General features: G+C 44.1%; 1 protein-coding gene across 7 annotated transcripts in view; it reads left to right on the forward strand.

Annotated features, from left to right (window-relative positions):
• GNB1L (G protein subunit beta 1 like) overlaps positions 1-17,832 on the forward strand; it is a 35,589-nt gene that overhangs the window by 8,762 nt on the left and 8,995 nt on the right. For 3 of the 7 annotated variants that reach the window (XM_042828675.1, XM_042828677.1, XM_042828676.1), the window contains exons 2-5: positions 9,806-9,929; positions 10,129-10,254; positions 11,925-12,087; positions 15,779-15,877. In XM_042828675.1, the coding sequence (XP_042684609.1) occupies positions 9,814-9,929; positions 10,129-10,254; positions 11,925-12,087; positions 15,779-15,877 (504 nt within the window). In that variant the 5' untranslated portion in view covers positions 9,806-9,813. Of the gene's footprint in view, positions 1-8,666; positions 9,672-9,760; positions 9,930-10,128; positions 10,255-11,924; positions 12,088-15,778; positions 15,878-17,832 lie in introns of those variants that run through there. The other 4 variants (XM_042828674.1, XM_042828672.1, XM_042828671.1 and 1 more) reach the window with 3 other exon arrangements.

Consider the following 17,832-nt stretch of genomic DNA (forward strand, 5'->3'; position numbering starts at 1 on the left):
GCTGCGCGGTGCCCTGAAGGTGCAGGTGGTAGCTCTGCAGGAAGCAGTTTCTGGTTAGGAGCAGTTTCCTCATGCTGCAGTACTGCCCGAGATGGCTTTGTGCTCATTTGAAGTTGGCCAGGTGGAAGGGTGAGACAGAAGAGGGACTGCAGGCTGCGCACTCCCACAGGCAGGCCCAGGTCTTGGGGCTCGATTGCCCCAAGCAGACACGTGGTGCCTGCCCAGCTCCTGAGGCCCAGGCAAACCCTGCCTGTACGTGGGGTGCTGCTTTTTGTGCAGCACGCAGCAGTTCTGTTACTTACGTCAAGTTTCTGTGGACTCAGACGTTGTTTCGTAGCATTCGGAGGGCGCCTGCGAGGAGGGGGAGCAGCACTAAAACACCTCTGTATAGCAAACACAAGTTTTTAAGAATGTCTGGGTTGTATTTTTGGAAACAAAACTGTGCTGTTTTAATTAGAGGATGTGAGTGTTCTTGTCAAATGGAGAACTCCCCATGCCTGTGTTGCTGCCCTGGACGCAGGCTTTGGGCAGAGGCCCTTCCATGCGCTGTGATGTTCAAGGTTGCTTCGCTGCGTCTGAGGAAACCCAGAGTGGCACTGATGAGAAACCCAGCATCAAGAAACCCTCGGCGGGGCTCTCAGAGGTGCTGCTGGGAAACGTTTGGTTTTGAGTCGAACAAAACAGAGGCCCAATTCTTAGGAGTATCTTCTTTTCACCTTTCAGTTCAGTGCATGTGAGCACAGACAGGAGCTCAGAGCTGTCTGAGCAAAGCCCGAGCGAAGCGAGCCTCCGTCCGGTGAGTTCTGATGTCATCGCCGTGTTTTCCAGGGCAGCACTTCGGCTGCAGGGCAAAAATAAATGCAGCCTTTTAAGTCTTCACACCTAAATATGTTTGTGCGTATTTTTAGTCACTATTTACTGTTTGCAAATATATCTCGATGTGAAAAAAAAAATTTCAAAGTATTGTTCTCTTAACAAAGGTTTGACCCTCGCCTCTACAGACACAATTTCACTATTTTTCCTCCGGCCTTTAGTTCAAAGGCGCTTCTAAGCACGCAGGCATTGTATGAAGCAGAGATGTGTGCTTTATGTCACAGGAGTTTAGAGAACAATGCGAAGGTCAATTGTGTTGCTTGCTCTCCTGTCACATGGTGGGTGTGTACGTGAATGCATCCCTGGAATTCCACTGTGGGATTTGCATCTTTGAAGCCGCTGCTAAAATTACTGGCGAGGCTCTTCCAAAGGCGGATACTGATAGAAGATTCAATGGAATCGAAGGTCGCCAGCCTGGTAAGCGTTGAAAGATACCTGGCTATGATACTATTTCTGATTTAATAATGCGAATGGGAGGCTAGCCCTTTGTAATAATTAGGACTAATTACTGAAGAGGTGTTGACAGATGGGCTAAGAGGAAACAAACTGCCTTTATCCAATGGCTTAGAGTCAGATTACTAGTCTTGTGTTATCTGTTTCTCAGAAAGTAGAGGCTTCAATCATTCACTGAGTCTTCAAAGGGGAAAGGGATCCTCACAACGTACAGGATTTGGGATGAAGCTATGAAATACGTCTTTGACTCAAAGTAGCTAGATTAATCTCCTTTCCGTAAATTATCATACTTTTAAAGTTTGAGTTACAGATGGAGAATCTGATTGTGGTCCTGCAGAATAAGTGAAATCAATCTGATGGCTGTCCCGTTGTTCGTTACCGCTGCTCGTGGGCTCGCCTACCCTCCGTTCCTCGCTGTTTGTAATGTCACTATTTCTTTGTTTTCATCTCACGCCACCCTTGTTATCCAGATGAGAAGGGGACCAGGGAAGTTACGCAGCAATCCCCCACATGTATTTTATGCAGCTCTCACACTTGCTTCTGGGCAGAAAATGCATCTTCCAAAAGATGACAGTTCCTTACCTTTTTAGGAGGCAGGATCACGGGCATTTTAGGGAGAAGAAAACGGTAATTGGGTTTACCAAGTAATTCCTCACTGATGTAACATTTCCTTAAAATATTTCTCTCCTTTCGGAGGCGGTGGCCATCCAGCACAGCTGGGGAGGTGGGTGCAGCATGGCTGTGTGATGTGGATGGGCTGGCAGAGACATTCAGTGTTAATCTGTTGCCACAAGAATGGGGCTCATGTAGTTTACTGAAGGCAAGGGCTCAGCAGCCCAGCAGCCCTCCCTAAGCCCTATTTTTTCGGAGAAGCACGAGATAAATACGATTGCATTTAATAGCATCAGAAGAAGTAGCTTTCATTATTTATTTACTTTTTAACAGAAGCGGCCTTTCAATTAGTGTTTAAATATTTGATAACAGTTTTGTTGTGCTGTAAAATTGGTTATACTTCGATCTAGCTTTTCTGGCTGGAGGTAATAGGACGGGTGAAAGTTTTCCTAATGAATTTGGTCAGAAGATGACATAGTGTGATGATCTGGTGAAAGACACTGCAGCTCCTGCGTGGCAGCGCCGTGTGCTGGGGCTGATGGCGCAGTCGGAGGCTGGGAGTTCAAGTTCAGGTGCAGCAGAGTTGTTCTGAGCTCCCATGAGAGCAGCGACACAGCTCTGCATTTCACTCCATTTTTGGCCAGGAAGTTTATTGCAGGTGACAGGAGTGAAGTTTGAGGTCACGTGTGTGAACCATGGAACTCTGGTTTTACGTCTGTCCGTTTGCTGGATGTTAATTAGCAGTATTCCTTAAGGCAGGTCAGCTAGTTGGTCAGAACCTCACAGACACAGGAAACAGTGCTGGGAGCTGAGAGCTGAGCATGGTCACTATTCAGCAGCTGTTCAGCTTGGCACCCGCTTTTCATTAATACTAATTAAAATTAATAGATTAATATCATTAACACAACTGTTTAGTATGTGATCAGGCTCAGAGCTTTGGACATGAGAGCATATTTAATGAAAGCATCCTGCATGCTCTTTCAAAGTGGATGTAGCCTTACTTGGTGAAACTGGCATGAAAGAACAGCTGCAGGTTTGTATCTCAAGTACAAGCTTAGGTTAAACTGTTACAATAAATCTTTTTATTCTATATTCAGGTAATATTTGCCTTGTAAATGTCAGCCCTGTTTGCACTGGTATTACAGTGGTTCTCATTAGTTTTCTTAGATTAATTTACTCTCTAACAGCAATTTGACTTCTCTGAATGAAATTTGTTTGCACTTTATTGGAATCCTAATAGACAAATTATTAATGAATTTTGGGCAGTATTTCATAGCATAACAGTTCTTTATAATCTCTGATGTACACTTGAACACAGCATAGGTGATGCTCCCCTTTTTTGTCTTTGTGCTTGCAACCTCCTCCCACTCACAGCTGGGCGCGTTTGTGTTCTCTGTGGAGCATTCATGTCCAAAGGAACTTCAGGACTTCGATCTGTAAGTGGCAGTAATTTTTATTTCAAGCGTGGCCAAAGCAAAATAGAACACACTGCTAAATAGCTGTATAGGTTTCTGTTTTAACACAGTTAGGCTGCTTGTAGAGTAAGAAGAGTTGTAGCTGCACGTACGGTAACCTGGACTAAGATTGAAATGTGGCTCTCATAAAACTGCCTGAAACATTACAGTTAACGTGATTTGAAGATAAGTGTGACAATGAGTTTTGGCCCCATCCTTCCTCCGGCGGCTGTGAAGCCACGTTCAGAGCACGTTGCTGCGTCGGTTTCCGGCAGCTCCAGACTTGGTCCTGCGCCCCAGGAATCGATCGGAGGCGCGGCTGATGCCTTTCAGAGGTGCACATTAATTTCCTATAGGCTGTTTTTATGACAGCAGATCATTTTACGCGTATTTCACTTAATTCCGCACTCTTCAGTTATATTTCACACTGAAGAAAAAAAGCATAGAAGACAAAATGTCATCCGCTGTGTATTGTGTTTCCTGTGCCCTGTGGGAGGAAAAGAAAAGTAATAGAACAGACAAATAAATAAAAGCGGTGTTGAAACTGCCGTGACAGCTTCTGCTCTTGCACCACGGAACTGCAATCAATTTTTTGTCTTCGTTGGTCAGGTGCCAGAATAACAGCATCATATCTTACAAGAGTAGATTAATTAGGGCAATTATAACAGAATAAATTAAATAATCATAAAAGTTTGTCATGGGAAAAATATGTGTTTAGAATTAATTAGTTTTCAAATAAAGCAATACTTTAATTGGGCAGAGTTACAGAATCCTTAATTGCAGGCACAGTTCCGGCTCAAATAACTTCAGTTGCTGTAACAACTTGATACATTTCTTCTCTGTCAATTCTTTTAACAGTTTGTTACCAAAGAAGATTATTGCAGGAAATGTCTGCTCAGACGTCCGCAGGGTTAATGAAGCCCCGCTACCCGAGGGCGCTGTGAGCTGTGAGCAGCAGGCACACCGTGCAGCAGGGCTGCGGCTGCTCTGCTCCCAGCTGTGCTGCAGCAGTCGGACGCCCGCAGTCCATCCCGCTGTGTCGCAGTGAGGCGGCTGGGTGAAGCTTCTTTGCACTGACGTTCTGTATTATTTTCCCATTCTCTTGATTTTCCAGGAGATCTGGCCTTGTCATTTTCTTTTTCAATATTTTTTTTTGGTGTTCCCTTTATGGAGGGTGTGTCACAGAGAACAACTGCTGTGTTCTGTGCCTACATCACCTCATGTACCGAGCAGGTAGTGGTTCCCAGAGTACATCGTAGGGCGTCTTTCCTCATCTGCAACGTGAAGCTGTTGATGAAACAGCAGAACTTTGTGCACCTCAGCTGTATTTCCACACTGCGTTTCAGGCTGTCCTTACTAAAAGCCAGCATGCTGATATCGTGAGGGAGGGGTCTTCTGATTTCAGCCTCCATATATTTAGTGTGAATGTAACTGTGATATTTGGCTGCCTTCAAAATGCTGCCTTCGGTGAGACGTGCAGTGCCCCAAAGGTGTAACGGTGCTGGAAGAGGCCAGGCAGCCGATGGCTGAAGGCAAATGTGTCAGAATGAAAGGCTGAAAAAAATTATCGGTCTGACACAGTGGGAGTATTAGAATGATTAATGTTTATGTTAATTTATGGCTTTTCCATATTGATTAATAGCTTTTTGTTTCAGTGACCAAAGTGTGTAAGTGGCAATGAGATCCATATGCTAACTCGATGTCTTGCAGATAATTACTGTCCTTCTTCCTTTTGTTCCCATGCTGACTCTGTTTTCGTATGGGAAATAATAATTACACAGTGACTTTAAACATTGCAGATAGAAGAATTTGAAGGTGAGCCTCAAGGCAGGGCTGCAGGGCTCGGCGTTCCTGAAGGCAGTGCACTCTTCATGCAAACTTCGTTACTTAAAATCCTAACGTACTGTGCTGTCGTGTCTTCCTGCTGTGGGACACTGGTGTTCTGTGAGGTGCTGACGCTGGGTGAAGCCCATTGCCATGTGCTGTGTTGCAGGCGCTGATGGGGCTTTTCTTCCTGCTCCCATCGCATTGCTTGGCGTCCCGCCAGCTGCTGATCTGCAGTTTTGTTTGCTGCCGATCCGGCGGCTGGCTGTTCCAATTAAAATGTGGAAACTTCCACCTCTGGTTGTGTAAGTGTGAGCTGGGGGAGCTGCTGTCAGTGACACGGGGCTGCACGGCCAGGCGGTGCGAACCTGTGCGTTCTCTTTGACACTGAGGTGTCTCTAGCAAGTTTCTTGAGCAGAAGGTTTCCGTCTGGAAATCTGCCTGGATTCTGCACCCTCAGTGCACACTGCTGAGTGCTTTCCGTCCTGTCCTGTGATTGCTGTGTTTTTTTTTGTGTGTGTGTGGTTTTTTTTTTTGGGGGGGGGGGGCGCCGCAGGGTAAGTTTCAAGGGCAAATATAAAATACAAACACACCTCACTGTGCCTAATTTGTACTTTGGTTATCATTGGTAATATGGAAAATAACTAGTTTGAATAGAATGCGTTGGTTATCCTTACATCTAAACATTGACTGCTTTATTTACACATTTTGCTGGCTGCATCAGACATTGAAGTTTGAAATCAATTTCTTGATTCAAAGATTTCTACTGATTTCTAATTTAAATTTGAAATGCATATTCTTAAAAATAGTGTTAAAGAAATCCTAAGAGTACAGTACAGGTTCGTATCTGCATTTAGCACCAAAGACTGTAATTGGAGCTTTAAACTGAAAGAGCAACGCAGTGGTGTTGGTTGGCGGGTGAGTTCTGAGTGTGCTCAGCACTGCGCAGCGCTCCCACAGCTTCCAGCCGTGCAGGCAGTTGCTATGCAGGCTTTCCTTCTGGATCTGCTTTCAGCAGTGCACCTTTCTGTGGCTGCACACAACACAGACTGTGTTTTTCAGGGCTCTGGAGTGAGAATGCCAAAATCGGGCTGCCTGGCTTTTAATTTGGGCTTTAAATCTCAGTCCCCCTTCATTCTTCCCTAAGCGTTTTATACGTGCTGACTTGATGCTGAATGCAGAAAGGCTTTTCCTTGTGCCGTTCTTTTTCACCCAGGTGCAAACAGATTTCTCTATAAGATTGCCTCGTGTTTTCTCTTTATTTATATTAACAGCTGACTTTGCTGTTTCACTGTAATCTGTCATTGTCACTGGTGTATGCAGAATGAAGAACTGGGCTTAAAAATTGCCACAACGCACCTAACAGCGTTGGTGCACCAAGCCACATCCCAGCTCTCAGGCCTTTCGCTGTCAGTAAAATACAAGCACTTGCTGTTGCTGAGGTGAGCTGTGATCATTCAGCTCGTGCCCCGAGTGGCAGCAGTGGCACCGAATGGCGAGGGCAGGTTTGTGCAGCAGTGCAGGCTGAGAAGAGGCTTTGTGTGAATGGAAAAGGAACCGTGGAAGGAGGAGGAGGATCAATTCATTCACATCTTTCTCAACTCGTGCTGTGCTGGGTTTTCCTGTGGCAGGGTGGCATCTGGCAGACTAGGAATTAAGAAATCCCTGTTCTGTTTTTTACAGCTAGTGGTGAGCACACCTGGATGTGCTGAATTTTTGCAGTAGTAATTTTGCCTGCACACCTGCTGGTTTCAGTCCCCAATCAGTTTGCCAGACATGCTTAGAGATTTATTTCACCTGTGCCTGAAAAAGTGCTCTGACAGTGGAGTTCTACTGTGAGCGAGCCTGAAGAGCAGAGCACCTTTTCCATGTTTTGCTGGAGCCGTTGGTATCTCGAGCAGAACTGTGGAGTTTGTAGGGAGGGAGAGGGTTTGGATGATATTTTAATAGCAATTTGTTTTTGCTTCCATGTGTGATAGAAATACAAGTGACAGGAGTGGGAACAGGAGAGTTGCTGAATTCTGCTGGAATTTTTCCTGTGGGAATCTGTTAATGTTTTTAATTCTCTGAGAGATTTTTCTAAGGTAATCCTTTTGACATTTACATATTTTAAATGACTCTCATAAAATAAAAGCTTAGCTTTTTTTAATATATATGTATAAAATGTGGAAGTGATGATACCGGAATACCACTGCACAGAACTCAGCGGGCTCAAAGAGTATTCTGCAGCCTATAGAGGATCAGCTCTGTGCAGGAGATTAATAGTGAATTGTTCTTTAAAATAATGAAACTTTGGAGGAATTCAGTTGTTGTGGCACTTAGCAGAAGCACGTTTTCAGGACAGAAGAACCCTTTTTGTACCTAACGTGCTGCATGTAGCCGTTTGCTAACTGGAGCGCTGATGTGAGCAGCTGAGTTTCCCCTTGTTGCTCACACAGGGATTTAATCAGGAGCTCAGGGGTTTGCAGCACACCTTGTGAGCAGAGCCTTCTGTGGTTTGTGCTGTGCTGAGGTGAAGCTCAGAATCCAAGAGATGTGACCGCGAGCACAGGAAAGCCAAAGTGGGAAAAATAAGACAAGAAAGCTTTCTTATGAACTCGCGCAGCTTGCTTCCTCAGGCCCCTGAGCCAGATTTCGATTTCAGACCAGCCTAAATGCTAAGCAAATCGTTTAATTAAATTTGCTGCAGATATCCCCAGTTAACAAGAGCAGATTGGTCTCCCTGAGGCTAAATGGAGCTAACGATAAAATAAATGTTGTGCTAATTAGAGAACTCATTTTCTGACACCTGGGGTGAAACTTTAAGAGGTCCTAGAGATTTTGGACTGCGCGTTCATGGATGTGAGCCTTTACTTGTGCTTCACGTGGGCGCTTCTGCAAAATGTACCCGAGGTGGTAAGATCACACAGGCTTCACATTCAGCATGGCTGTCGCTGTGTGTTGAAGTGCAGCATGGCACAGCTGCTGTCTGTCAGCATCAGCTCAGTGCCGTGTGTTCTGTTATCTGTGTAAGGGAGCAGGGAGCGCTGAGCCCCTCGGCGCTGTGGGTGCGCTGCCAGTCTTAGAGGATGCTCCTGTGTGTCTGCAGGAGCTGGTGGGTGCTTTCTGGGGGTTTAATTTCATTCAGGTTCTCATGGGACTTTTTGCTGGCTTAGGTACCTGAGAGCAAGAATGTATCAAAAGTTCCTACGTGATTTGTCCAGGCTCATGGATACAGAAGGCAGCACAGACGCGTTTTTATAGTTCAGCACTTGTGGAAAGATAAACGAGACACTTAAGACTGTCATACTGCTGTTCACTTGTTGAGTCATGATAGGAAGTAATAAGAAGTCATTTCGTATGCTCAATAAAAAAACAATATGGGCTTAATATTAAGCTTTGTTTCAAAATTCACATACCTGGATTGCAAAAAAAACAAAAAAAAAACCAAAAAAAAAAAACAAAAAAAACCAAAAAAAACCAAACCAAACAGAAACAAAACAACCAAGCAAAGAACCTGGCTCCAGAGAGCAAGACGTTGCTTCATTTGCTTATAAATGGAGATTGTTTTGTTTTTTGTTTTGCTGTAGCCAGTCTGAAGATTTTTCTGAGGCGCTGCCCTTGTGAAGACATGCACTTGCAGTGTCTGCCTGATGCCAGATAAAACCCTTCCCATAGGCAGGCACACAGTTGTGGTCTGTCAGCAAAACTTCTGTGTCAGTAATTGGAAAAATGCTATTAAAAACAACCTGCCCAGTAATCCCCACCTGCTTTGTCTTCCTCGCTCAGTGCAGTCTCAGTGCTGTTCCTCCCTGCAGAAGGACCAGCTCCTCTGTCGAGCCGCCCAGCTGTTATTTCTGTGGCTCCACAGAGTGTTGTTTTGAGGGTGACAGCACGCTGCTGCCCCAAGGTGACCTTCTGTGACAAAATTCAGGATTAGAGCACAGGTGAAGCGTGTTTGTGATGGGTGTTCAGAGCTGGAGCTCACCATTCCTGCCCCATGGAATAAAACGTTTAACTCAAGTCTAGGTAGTGTGAAAGAACGCGTTTCTTTTTTCGAGTAACCATGCCTGCAACCAGAAGCTGGAGCACTGGGGAGTGATGGAAGCCTTGTGTAAAAATGATCATAGCTCCGATCTCGTCTGCAATTCTTCTCACTCGACATACATACTGCAGTGCTTTTCTGTGAATGGTTGTGGTTAGAAAGCACAAACAGAGCATTTGATGGTGAAGAAAGGGAAAGACTTTCCAGGAGGATAAGTGGAACGATAAATTATTGCATTGAGTTTCTTGCGTTCAGTGTCTGTTCCTTTTTGCAGCAGAGAGAACAGCTGAACAATTCTGTATTTACAGGGGTGCATGCACATGGCAACTCGGCAACCAGCGAGCTTAGAAGGAAACACCACCTAATGTCAGCTTGCAGATTGGGTGGATGCTCAATCGCTCAGAGCTAAGAGAAATTACTTCCAAAGGATTGTATGTTACCAATTCCCAATATTAGATGCTACTTCTAAGAAAAGCTAAGGTCTTGATCCAAAAAGATTTACAGCTGTAACTTCCCTGCAGGCTGCCTTGCCCTCCATGGTATCCGTGTTGTTTTGCTCTCCCAGGGGCTCGGATGGCTCAGCCGCCTCCAGGCCCACGCTTTGTGCTCAGAGGTTCCAGTGCTGCTGTCCATGCGCTGCGTTTCTCCTGCGGAGGTGAAGAACCTGCTGTCCCCATTCTCTTCTCTGGGTAAGTAAATGGATTTCTGGCTAAGCTGAGCATTGTGGAGACGTTTCCTTTTAAAATAAAGGATGTTATTTAGATAAACAACAAAATGGATGGCTGGTGAATGATGGGTCTGCCGTCTTTGTACGTGTAACTTCTGTCTGGGGGAAAAAGAAGGGAGGAAGTATTGGACTGTCTTATCAGCATTTGTTATTGCTGCCAGGTCTGAGAATGGGTTTATCCATGTCTGGAACCTGAAAACTCACAGAGTGGACGCGGCCCTGGATGGCCATGGAAGAAAATCTGTCTTCTGGTTGGAAAAAATGGATGGTGAAGACAGGCTCCTGAGGTTAGTGAGGCTGGCAAACAAAGCGAAAATTGTTTTTGTCCCTGTTATATACCTGAGTTTAAAAAAAAGAACAACCAAAAAATATAAGGAGCAGGACTATTTTATTTTTGGAGTCACTGATAGCCTCCCCAGCACATACAGAAAATATGTACACATACAGAAGTACAAATACCCAGAATTACTATGATCAGTTAATTTCTTCATGATGCACGTGAGACTGCATTGCAGTGTGACTGCACGTGTATCGTGAAGAAATGAATTGTACCATTTTTCATTGTAATTTCCCAGTGTCCTTTTTACTGCACTGACATCAGGTGAAGTTTCTGCTTAAAGGAAATGGGTTTGAAGTTAGGTGCTTCACAACTGTTTTTCAGGGAAAATCAAATCTGGTACAGTACAGAAATTGTGAGGAGAAGGAGGAAAAGGGGAGGAGAAGAACCAGAGATGGGAGAACGGTGCGAAATGAGCAGGAATGCTGAGCTGCACGCCCGTGTTGCAAAACGCCCGTGTTCTCATTTAGGAAGGGGAGGTTGGGCAGATCTGTGTACCTTGGATTAGACAGGTGATCTGAGCGAGTGGATGCCAAAGTGTCTGTATGACTAGGAGGTGTTCTGACATGTTTATCTGGAGAAGACATCTCTTATAATGCACAGTGGAACTCATTAGCATTTATATTTGTTATCTACTTAAGTACAATTATCAACACTCTCCCCCATAAAATCCTATTGAATGAGTATTGTTTGTATTCTTACAGAGCTTTTCATTACCTCTATTTTTGGTGTATAGCAGTTCATACAGCAGTGCAATTCTGGGACACTGTTTACCTGTATTCTTTGCTATTCTGCTCTAAATCACAGCAGTTTCTTGCCGTCCCACCACATTTTTGTATTCCTAGCACTATGTTTTCATAGTTTGTCATTCAGCTGAACAGCAGATGGGAGTTTCTGTACTGATGTTGAAGAAGCCCTAAATCAGTCAGATTTGCATCTACTCCTGTTCTGTTTACGTGGTTCTGTCAAGCAATACTGCTAATTCAAATAAGAAATGGATGAGGAATTTCTGATGACCCCTTCTCCCAGGCAGTAACAGGATGGGTATCCTGTGCTGCTGTAGTTTAACTCCAAAACTGCTGCTTCTCCACAGCAATGTTTTGTTCTGGGGCAACTGGAGCTGCAGCGAGCAGTGCTGTGCTGACTGGCCTTCTTGGCTGCTCTGTGTGGGACCACAGGGGCTTTCCCTGGTACGAGGAGGTGTATGAGTCTGCTTCTGCATGTGGCTGCGTGCAGCTGGCCACTGAGGCCACTTTACATTTGTGGTCCCTCTTGTCTCGCTCTTTGTCTTCCAGCTGTCAACAAACCTGATCATTCTGTTTTACTGTTACAGTGGAAGAGTGTTAAATATGCTGATGTGTAGTGTTCTTGTCAGGAAAATATTCAAGTACTCATTAAAAAAGTCATAAATAGTTGCATAAAGAAATAGCATAACTGTGTTTGATGGCTCTCTCTTGGTAGGAAAGTGTGGCTGACAGTGAGGATGGTGTGTAGCTTCTGAAGCTTTACTAAGCTCAGTCCTTATTACGTATTAAAGTCCCAACTTTGAGATACTGAACTGCAGGAAGGCAGGTTTCCTCAGTCCTGCTGCTCACAGGACAACTTGCTTTATTGTAAAAGTCAAGGTCGTGACCAGAGGATCTGCCTGTGGGATTTAGCAGAGGGACGGACTGCAGTGACGGATTCTGTCTTCACGGAGAATGTGGGATTCTGCAGAAGCTCTCTGTTGAAGGTGGCACAGGGACGCTGGCTGATGGCCACGGCAGCCAAGGCCCTGGAGGAGGTAGGAAATGCTGCTTTTTCCGGTGCTTGGAACATTGCTTTTGTTTCTTATTTAAGAAAGTTTGGAAGGAGAAACATCATTGCTCTGAAAGCCGCTGCTCGAGAGAGGGCAGCATGAGGAACCTCCGGGGCTCCTAATCACCATTACCTGCCAGAAAAGTGACTGAGTTATATAACTCATGCTCTAATAACAAGGATACCACCCCAAGTTTTGTGTAACATTTAAGTATTTGCAGCTGCTGATGGCCTTTCATGTGCAGGAGGTTTGAAAGCTCCTGTGGTGCCGCTGCTGAATGCTGTTAAAAGGGGAAAAGAGTCCTTCTGGGGAGCTAACAGTCAGAAGTCTGTCGTCAGATGGCCGTTCTCATCTGCTGTCTCTGGCTGGAAGTTGTGCATGCTGAGAGGAGGGGAGGTGCAGGTGATTTGTAATGCAATATGTGGTCTTTCACCTCGGGCTAATTCTTTAACTGGTACTTTGGCTGGAAATAGTGGAATTACTATTAGCAGCAAGAGGTTTGCTCTGTTTGAAATAATTGTAGGGTTCACTTCAGTTCCTACTGTATACACCCACATTGCATACCCATTATCACAGCAGTCATAGACTGACAGCTTTGTTGGCATTTTCCATGTCTGTTTTGTACAAATTGTATTTTTGTTTTCTTTAAAGACTGCTTGAGGACATGATACAAAATTAAATTGATTCACATGCTTGACATTAAAATACCAAAAGTATGAAAAAAGAGGTGATATGAGTAAACAAAAGCAATGTTGTAGTTAAATTGCAAGTTGTTCATAAGCATAGAAGATCAGGAGCTCACCTGGACTGTAGGATGTATATCCTGAAAGTTACAGTGTGTGTGCACTAAGCAGTGTGTGGGATGGCGCCTGCACTGCGAGATGTGGGCTCTTTGTCCCTCAGAAGCTGAGGTGTGTGTCAGTACTGTGCTGGCCTACAGCCAGAATGTTCAGCATTTTACAGAAGTAAGTGGAGAAACAGCCTCTGTGCCACGAAATGAAACCGTTCTCGGGCGCATCCATGTTGTGATCAAACAGAACTGCTCCTGTTTGACAGAGGTGCTCAATGATATTTAACTTAAACCTGAAAAGTGCTGTCTTGCATCAGGTGGAGAGGAACTTGTTTCAGTCGAAGTGCGCACACACTGTTCACAAAGAATTAAATAGTCATAGAGAGGAGCTGCTTTACCCCAGTGTCTCTTGCAATTCATCTCTGGTTTACTTTCATTTGTTTGCTTGGGCTTTGCAAGCTGGTAATGATTTGCTGTCTCCTGAGGTAAGATTTCCTCTCTCTGTGTGAACTTGACACTGGAACTCTGTCAGTTTTCAGTAAATGCACATACATACGCTCCCATAATATGCAGTGTTTCCAAATAGGCAGCACTGTGAGACACAGTACATTTGCAGCTTATGATTAAAATTAAGACTTAATAAGTGTTTATGCTTGGCTGGTGCCCAAAGAAGAGTAATTTTGTCTTAAAGCAGGTTCAGTCCATAAATAATGAGATCTGAACAGGCATTTATTTGTTCGTGATTGCATTTAAATCACCAATTATGAGTTACATGCACTTTTCTTGCCAGTTTGCCAGAAACATGTTAAAAGCTTTATTAATGTGGAAAAGAAAAAGGGTGTGTTTCCTTGTGGCCAGTTTTAGCCACCCAGGAACACTATTAACCTCAGGCAAAGGAAAATCTTTCTCCTATTAAGCAAAACCAATATAAACACAGAACTTCAAGTTTTAGGTTACAGATGTCAAAATACATGAAATAGTATTTATTTCTAAGGCTCAGTTGTCTAATGCAGGCAATCTCTGGAACTGTCAGTCTAGCACAGGCAGCTCACGCCCGACTGCCTTCTGCAGAAAAAATCCTCTTCTCTGCTTCCCTTTGTCCTTCGCAGGCTCAACCGTAGCCCTTGTAAGAGGTCTTTCCTTTTGAATCAAGATAAAATAAAGGAGTGGCTTTTTAAGAATGACTCTTAACCTGCAGAGATGCATTTATCCCAGTGCATTTATCTTCCCTTGTTAACTAAAAGTTGCAGTCCTGGTTTTCTTGTAGTCTGGAAGATGATGCCCTGCGGGGAGCCAGTGATGAAAGGCACAAGATGAGAGTGGGTCACCTTCATATTTACAGCTGGTTTTCTCCAATAGCTAACTTGGTCATTATACTGATAGCAAGAAAGTTGCCAAGAGAAAAGAATCTTTTGTTAAGAGCACAGCTCCAAAGAAGCAGAATTCCCAGATGCTCCAACTTTGGTGTCTGTACACTGCAAGGCTCTGCTATAGCCTCCATCTGTCAAATCTGGAGAACAGTTTCCTGCTCCATTGCTAACTGGCTTTAGAAAATGCTCTGTATATTGTGTTTAGTACATCATTGACTTGCAGTCCTAGAGTGCAGCTGGCTTTTGGCAGGCTAGTTGACAATCTCTAGAAATAGGAAGATGTTCTGGCAAGCTTTGAACTAAAGGTATGGGATTGGAAAGCCATTGCAGCTGCTGCAGTCTTGATTGATGGTTCCCAGAGGAGCCATATTTGTTTAATACCTCATCTCAGATGCTTAAGGAAATTCACATGTCTTGGGCTGTCCAACAGCACTATTGGGCCTTCGCACATTCTGAAATAATCCAGAGTGGCTGGTGATGCTGGATTTATCAAATATTTGAAGTCCTTTACTTTTATGAGATAATGTAGGCTGTTGCTTATTTAATTAAAATAAAAGATCACCTCAGTGATTAAGTATGTGTCTGAGGAAGATGTGTGTGTGTGTGTGTGTGTGTGTGTGTGTGTGTGTGTGTGTGTCAAAAACTTGCTTCCAGGAGCATCGGGTCTTTCTCCATAGTTCCAAGCTCAAGTTCAGCCCCAAGTAAAGCATTTCTGTGTCAGGCAAGAGACTGAAGACCTTGCAGTGCCAAACTGCAAAGGCAGACTCCCTGATCTCACCGGCCATCACCCTGCGGTGGAGATGAGCTACTTCTCTGGCAGAAGAAAGACTTTTGCCCCACTTTTTTAAAGACAAACCCATAATTCATTGCCTTCAGCGCAAGAAAAAGTAGGGGCTGCTACACAGAGAGCAGGTGTTAAGCACAGAATTACCTGACCCTGTTCAAAGCAGGGTCAGACAGCACTGTGGTACAAATACCAGTGTGCTGTTGGTGCTCCAGCCTGCACTGAGCAGATGATTTGGGGCGTTAAGTTCTGCTAGTGCAGTCAACCAGTGAATGAAAATCCACTTCAGATATATACTGTGGCTGTCCATCCACACAAGCTCTGTATTGCCACGCAGAACAGAAGAGAGAACAGAAGTGTCCACAACTGAACATAACAGAAAAACTTCACTACAAAGACAGAGAAAGGGGAAGGAAGCAGGGAAGTGTTTTCAGACTAAGCTGTCTGCGTTCTTACCTGCTGTGATGCACATCACCTGCTCTAAGGAAAGAAGTCAGGAGAGGTAACAGAACAGTGGAAGATGAAGTTACCTCCTAGCACTTCTGTCTGGTCTTTCATAAAACTGCTCACCTTTCATAAAACTTCAATTTAACATGTATTCCCCAGTTTCCTCCAGACAGCTTATTACTGGGAGTACTTACACTAGCCTTAAAAACACAAGTCTTTTAAGGTGATTAGCAGCAGAATTTTGACCTGGAGCATGACCAAATATTCTTGTTTTCCTGATGTCAGGTTCAGGTTTTGGAGCTACCATCCAAGACGTCAGTCTGTACCTTGAAGCCAGAGATGGGTGCCAAGCTGGGCATGCCCATGTGTCTGAAGTTATGGCAGGTAAGGCAAGAGTGCCTGCTAATTGTGAAATGTTTTCCCTGTGATTCATTTTATGTGAAGCACATGAATCTTTCTTCACTTGGATTTTGATTTATTATCAAACCAATCAAGTAATTATACTATTAAAGGGGGGAAAGATTTGTGAACATCGTTAATGTAACTTTCAGAGCTCTCCAAGCTTTAATGGAAGATTTGCAAATACTTAGGGAAGGCTTTATATCCTTAGGATAGGCACAGTTTTTCCATCAATCAAGAGGAAAAATGAGTGACTTACTGAAGCCGGTTGTTTGATACAGCTTCTCGCCTTATTAATGATGAGAAACGATTGGGTTACTTAAAGACAGTGATTGTAGTGGCAGGTTACGTTCACTTTAATGCCCCCAGGGTAAGGAAGCACTCTATGAACATTCCTGTTACCAGCGTACAATAGGAACAGATATTTATGGTTGTACTGGCTTTGAACTAAAAGGTAAATAAAAACAGCTAATTAAAACAACAAAACAAAATAAACAACAGAAAAGTACATTTGCAGAGCACTCTGCCAGCGATGCTTATGGGATGTCAGCAGGGAAAGGCAAGTAGCACAGGAAGGCGGCAGCAGAGAAAGGAGTTCAAGTGGTGGGCTTTAAATCCCCAAAAATTAGTTGCAATGCAGATTCCCTGCTTTACTCCCTGACCGCTGACAGTTCCAGGTCTGCAGCGCCATCTGAGCTGATTTCAACTACGTGATTCCCTTCAGTTCCATCTGAAGATCTGTGTTGGTTTCAGCTGCACAAAGTACTGATCAGCTGCGCATTTGAGGCACCGCTGTCTTCGCTCGGGGCCTGAACTGGGTGAAGTCCAGAGGAATTCAGTTGCTGGTATCAAGGAAAAGTAGGAGAGGCCACAGTGTAAGTCCCATGGAGGAATAGCTAGGGGGGAAAAAGACAAGTAGACTAATCAGGTTTTCATTAAACAAAGTTTATTCTAAAAAGGCAGTCGGTACTCAAGGAAATGAACGTGGCTCTCTGTGGCCTGGACGTATTTTAAGAAGATGAAGATATTGAGGGAAAGTACAGTGTTTAAAATTTTGTTGCCCATACAAGGAGTTCTCTTTCTCACCATGCTTCCCACATGAACTAATCTGCTGATCCTCTAGGAAGCAGAGCAGGTGCAGAGTCTTGTTTTTAAGTAAGTTTTCAATTCTGTTGGCAGTAGGGATGAAGGATAAGACTGGGAATTGGGAGAGGTGAGTTACTCTGTGCAAACTAAAACTTTAGTAAGTTACCACAACTTCCTAGACTGCAACAGACAAGGACAGCTGCAGTCTCACATTTATTCTTTTATTCTTTTATTTTTAATTCTTTTACAAAGGTGTTGAACTCAGTTCAAAGGCACAGGGGAGGAGGATGCTCTTTAAGGGCAAGTAATTATTTGGAGCACCGGAGTGCTGCTCTGTGTTCTGTTTTGTGGTTCCCTAAGTGGGCCATGAGTAACCCTGTATCCATGAAGCAGGACGCCAGCTAACCCAGCTGCACCCTTCCTGATCAGAGGCAGCTCAGGGTCTTACAGGCAGTAGCATGAGCTGGGAACTCTCTCATATACACAGTGGACCTGAGATGAAGCTCGAGCCACGCTCACTGCTTCTAAGCAGTTTAAAAGATATCAACATTTTATTTTGCTGTTCTGAAACTTTTTCTTTCCTCTCATTTGACTCTAAGTCTGTCCTTTACTTATTCAGTGCCTCATTCACTTTTTTCCTTTCTCTTCTGAAGACTCGCAATCTTGAATACGTTGTTCCTTCAGCTTCACACCTTTCTGCTATTACTAATTGGGTGGGGTAAGGATTTGCAGGAGTAAATATGGCCTTCATTTTCTGTACTGTGGGGAAGGCATCGTGTTGCGTAAGGGCACAAACAAAATAATTCAGTGGGAACAATACATGTAGAAACTGGAAATGCAGAGTTATTACTTTA

This window comes from Centrocercus urophasianus, unplaced genomic scaffold (genome assembly GCF_019232065.1).
Source record: "Centrocercus urophasianus isolate 14NV4802_14NV808 unplaced genomic scaffold, USGS_Curo_1.0 seq_30, whole genome shotgun sequence".
NCBI classification, from domain to species: Eukaryota; Metazoa; Chordata; class Aves; order Galliformes; family Phasianidae; genus Centrocercus; species Centrocercus urophasianus.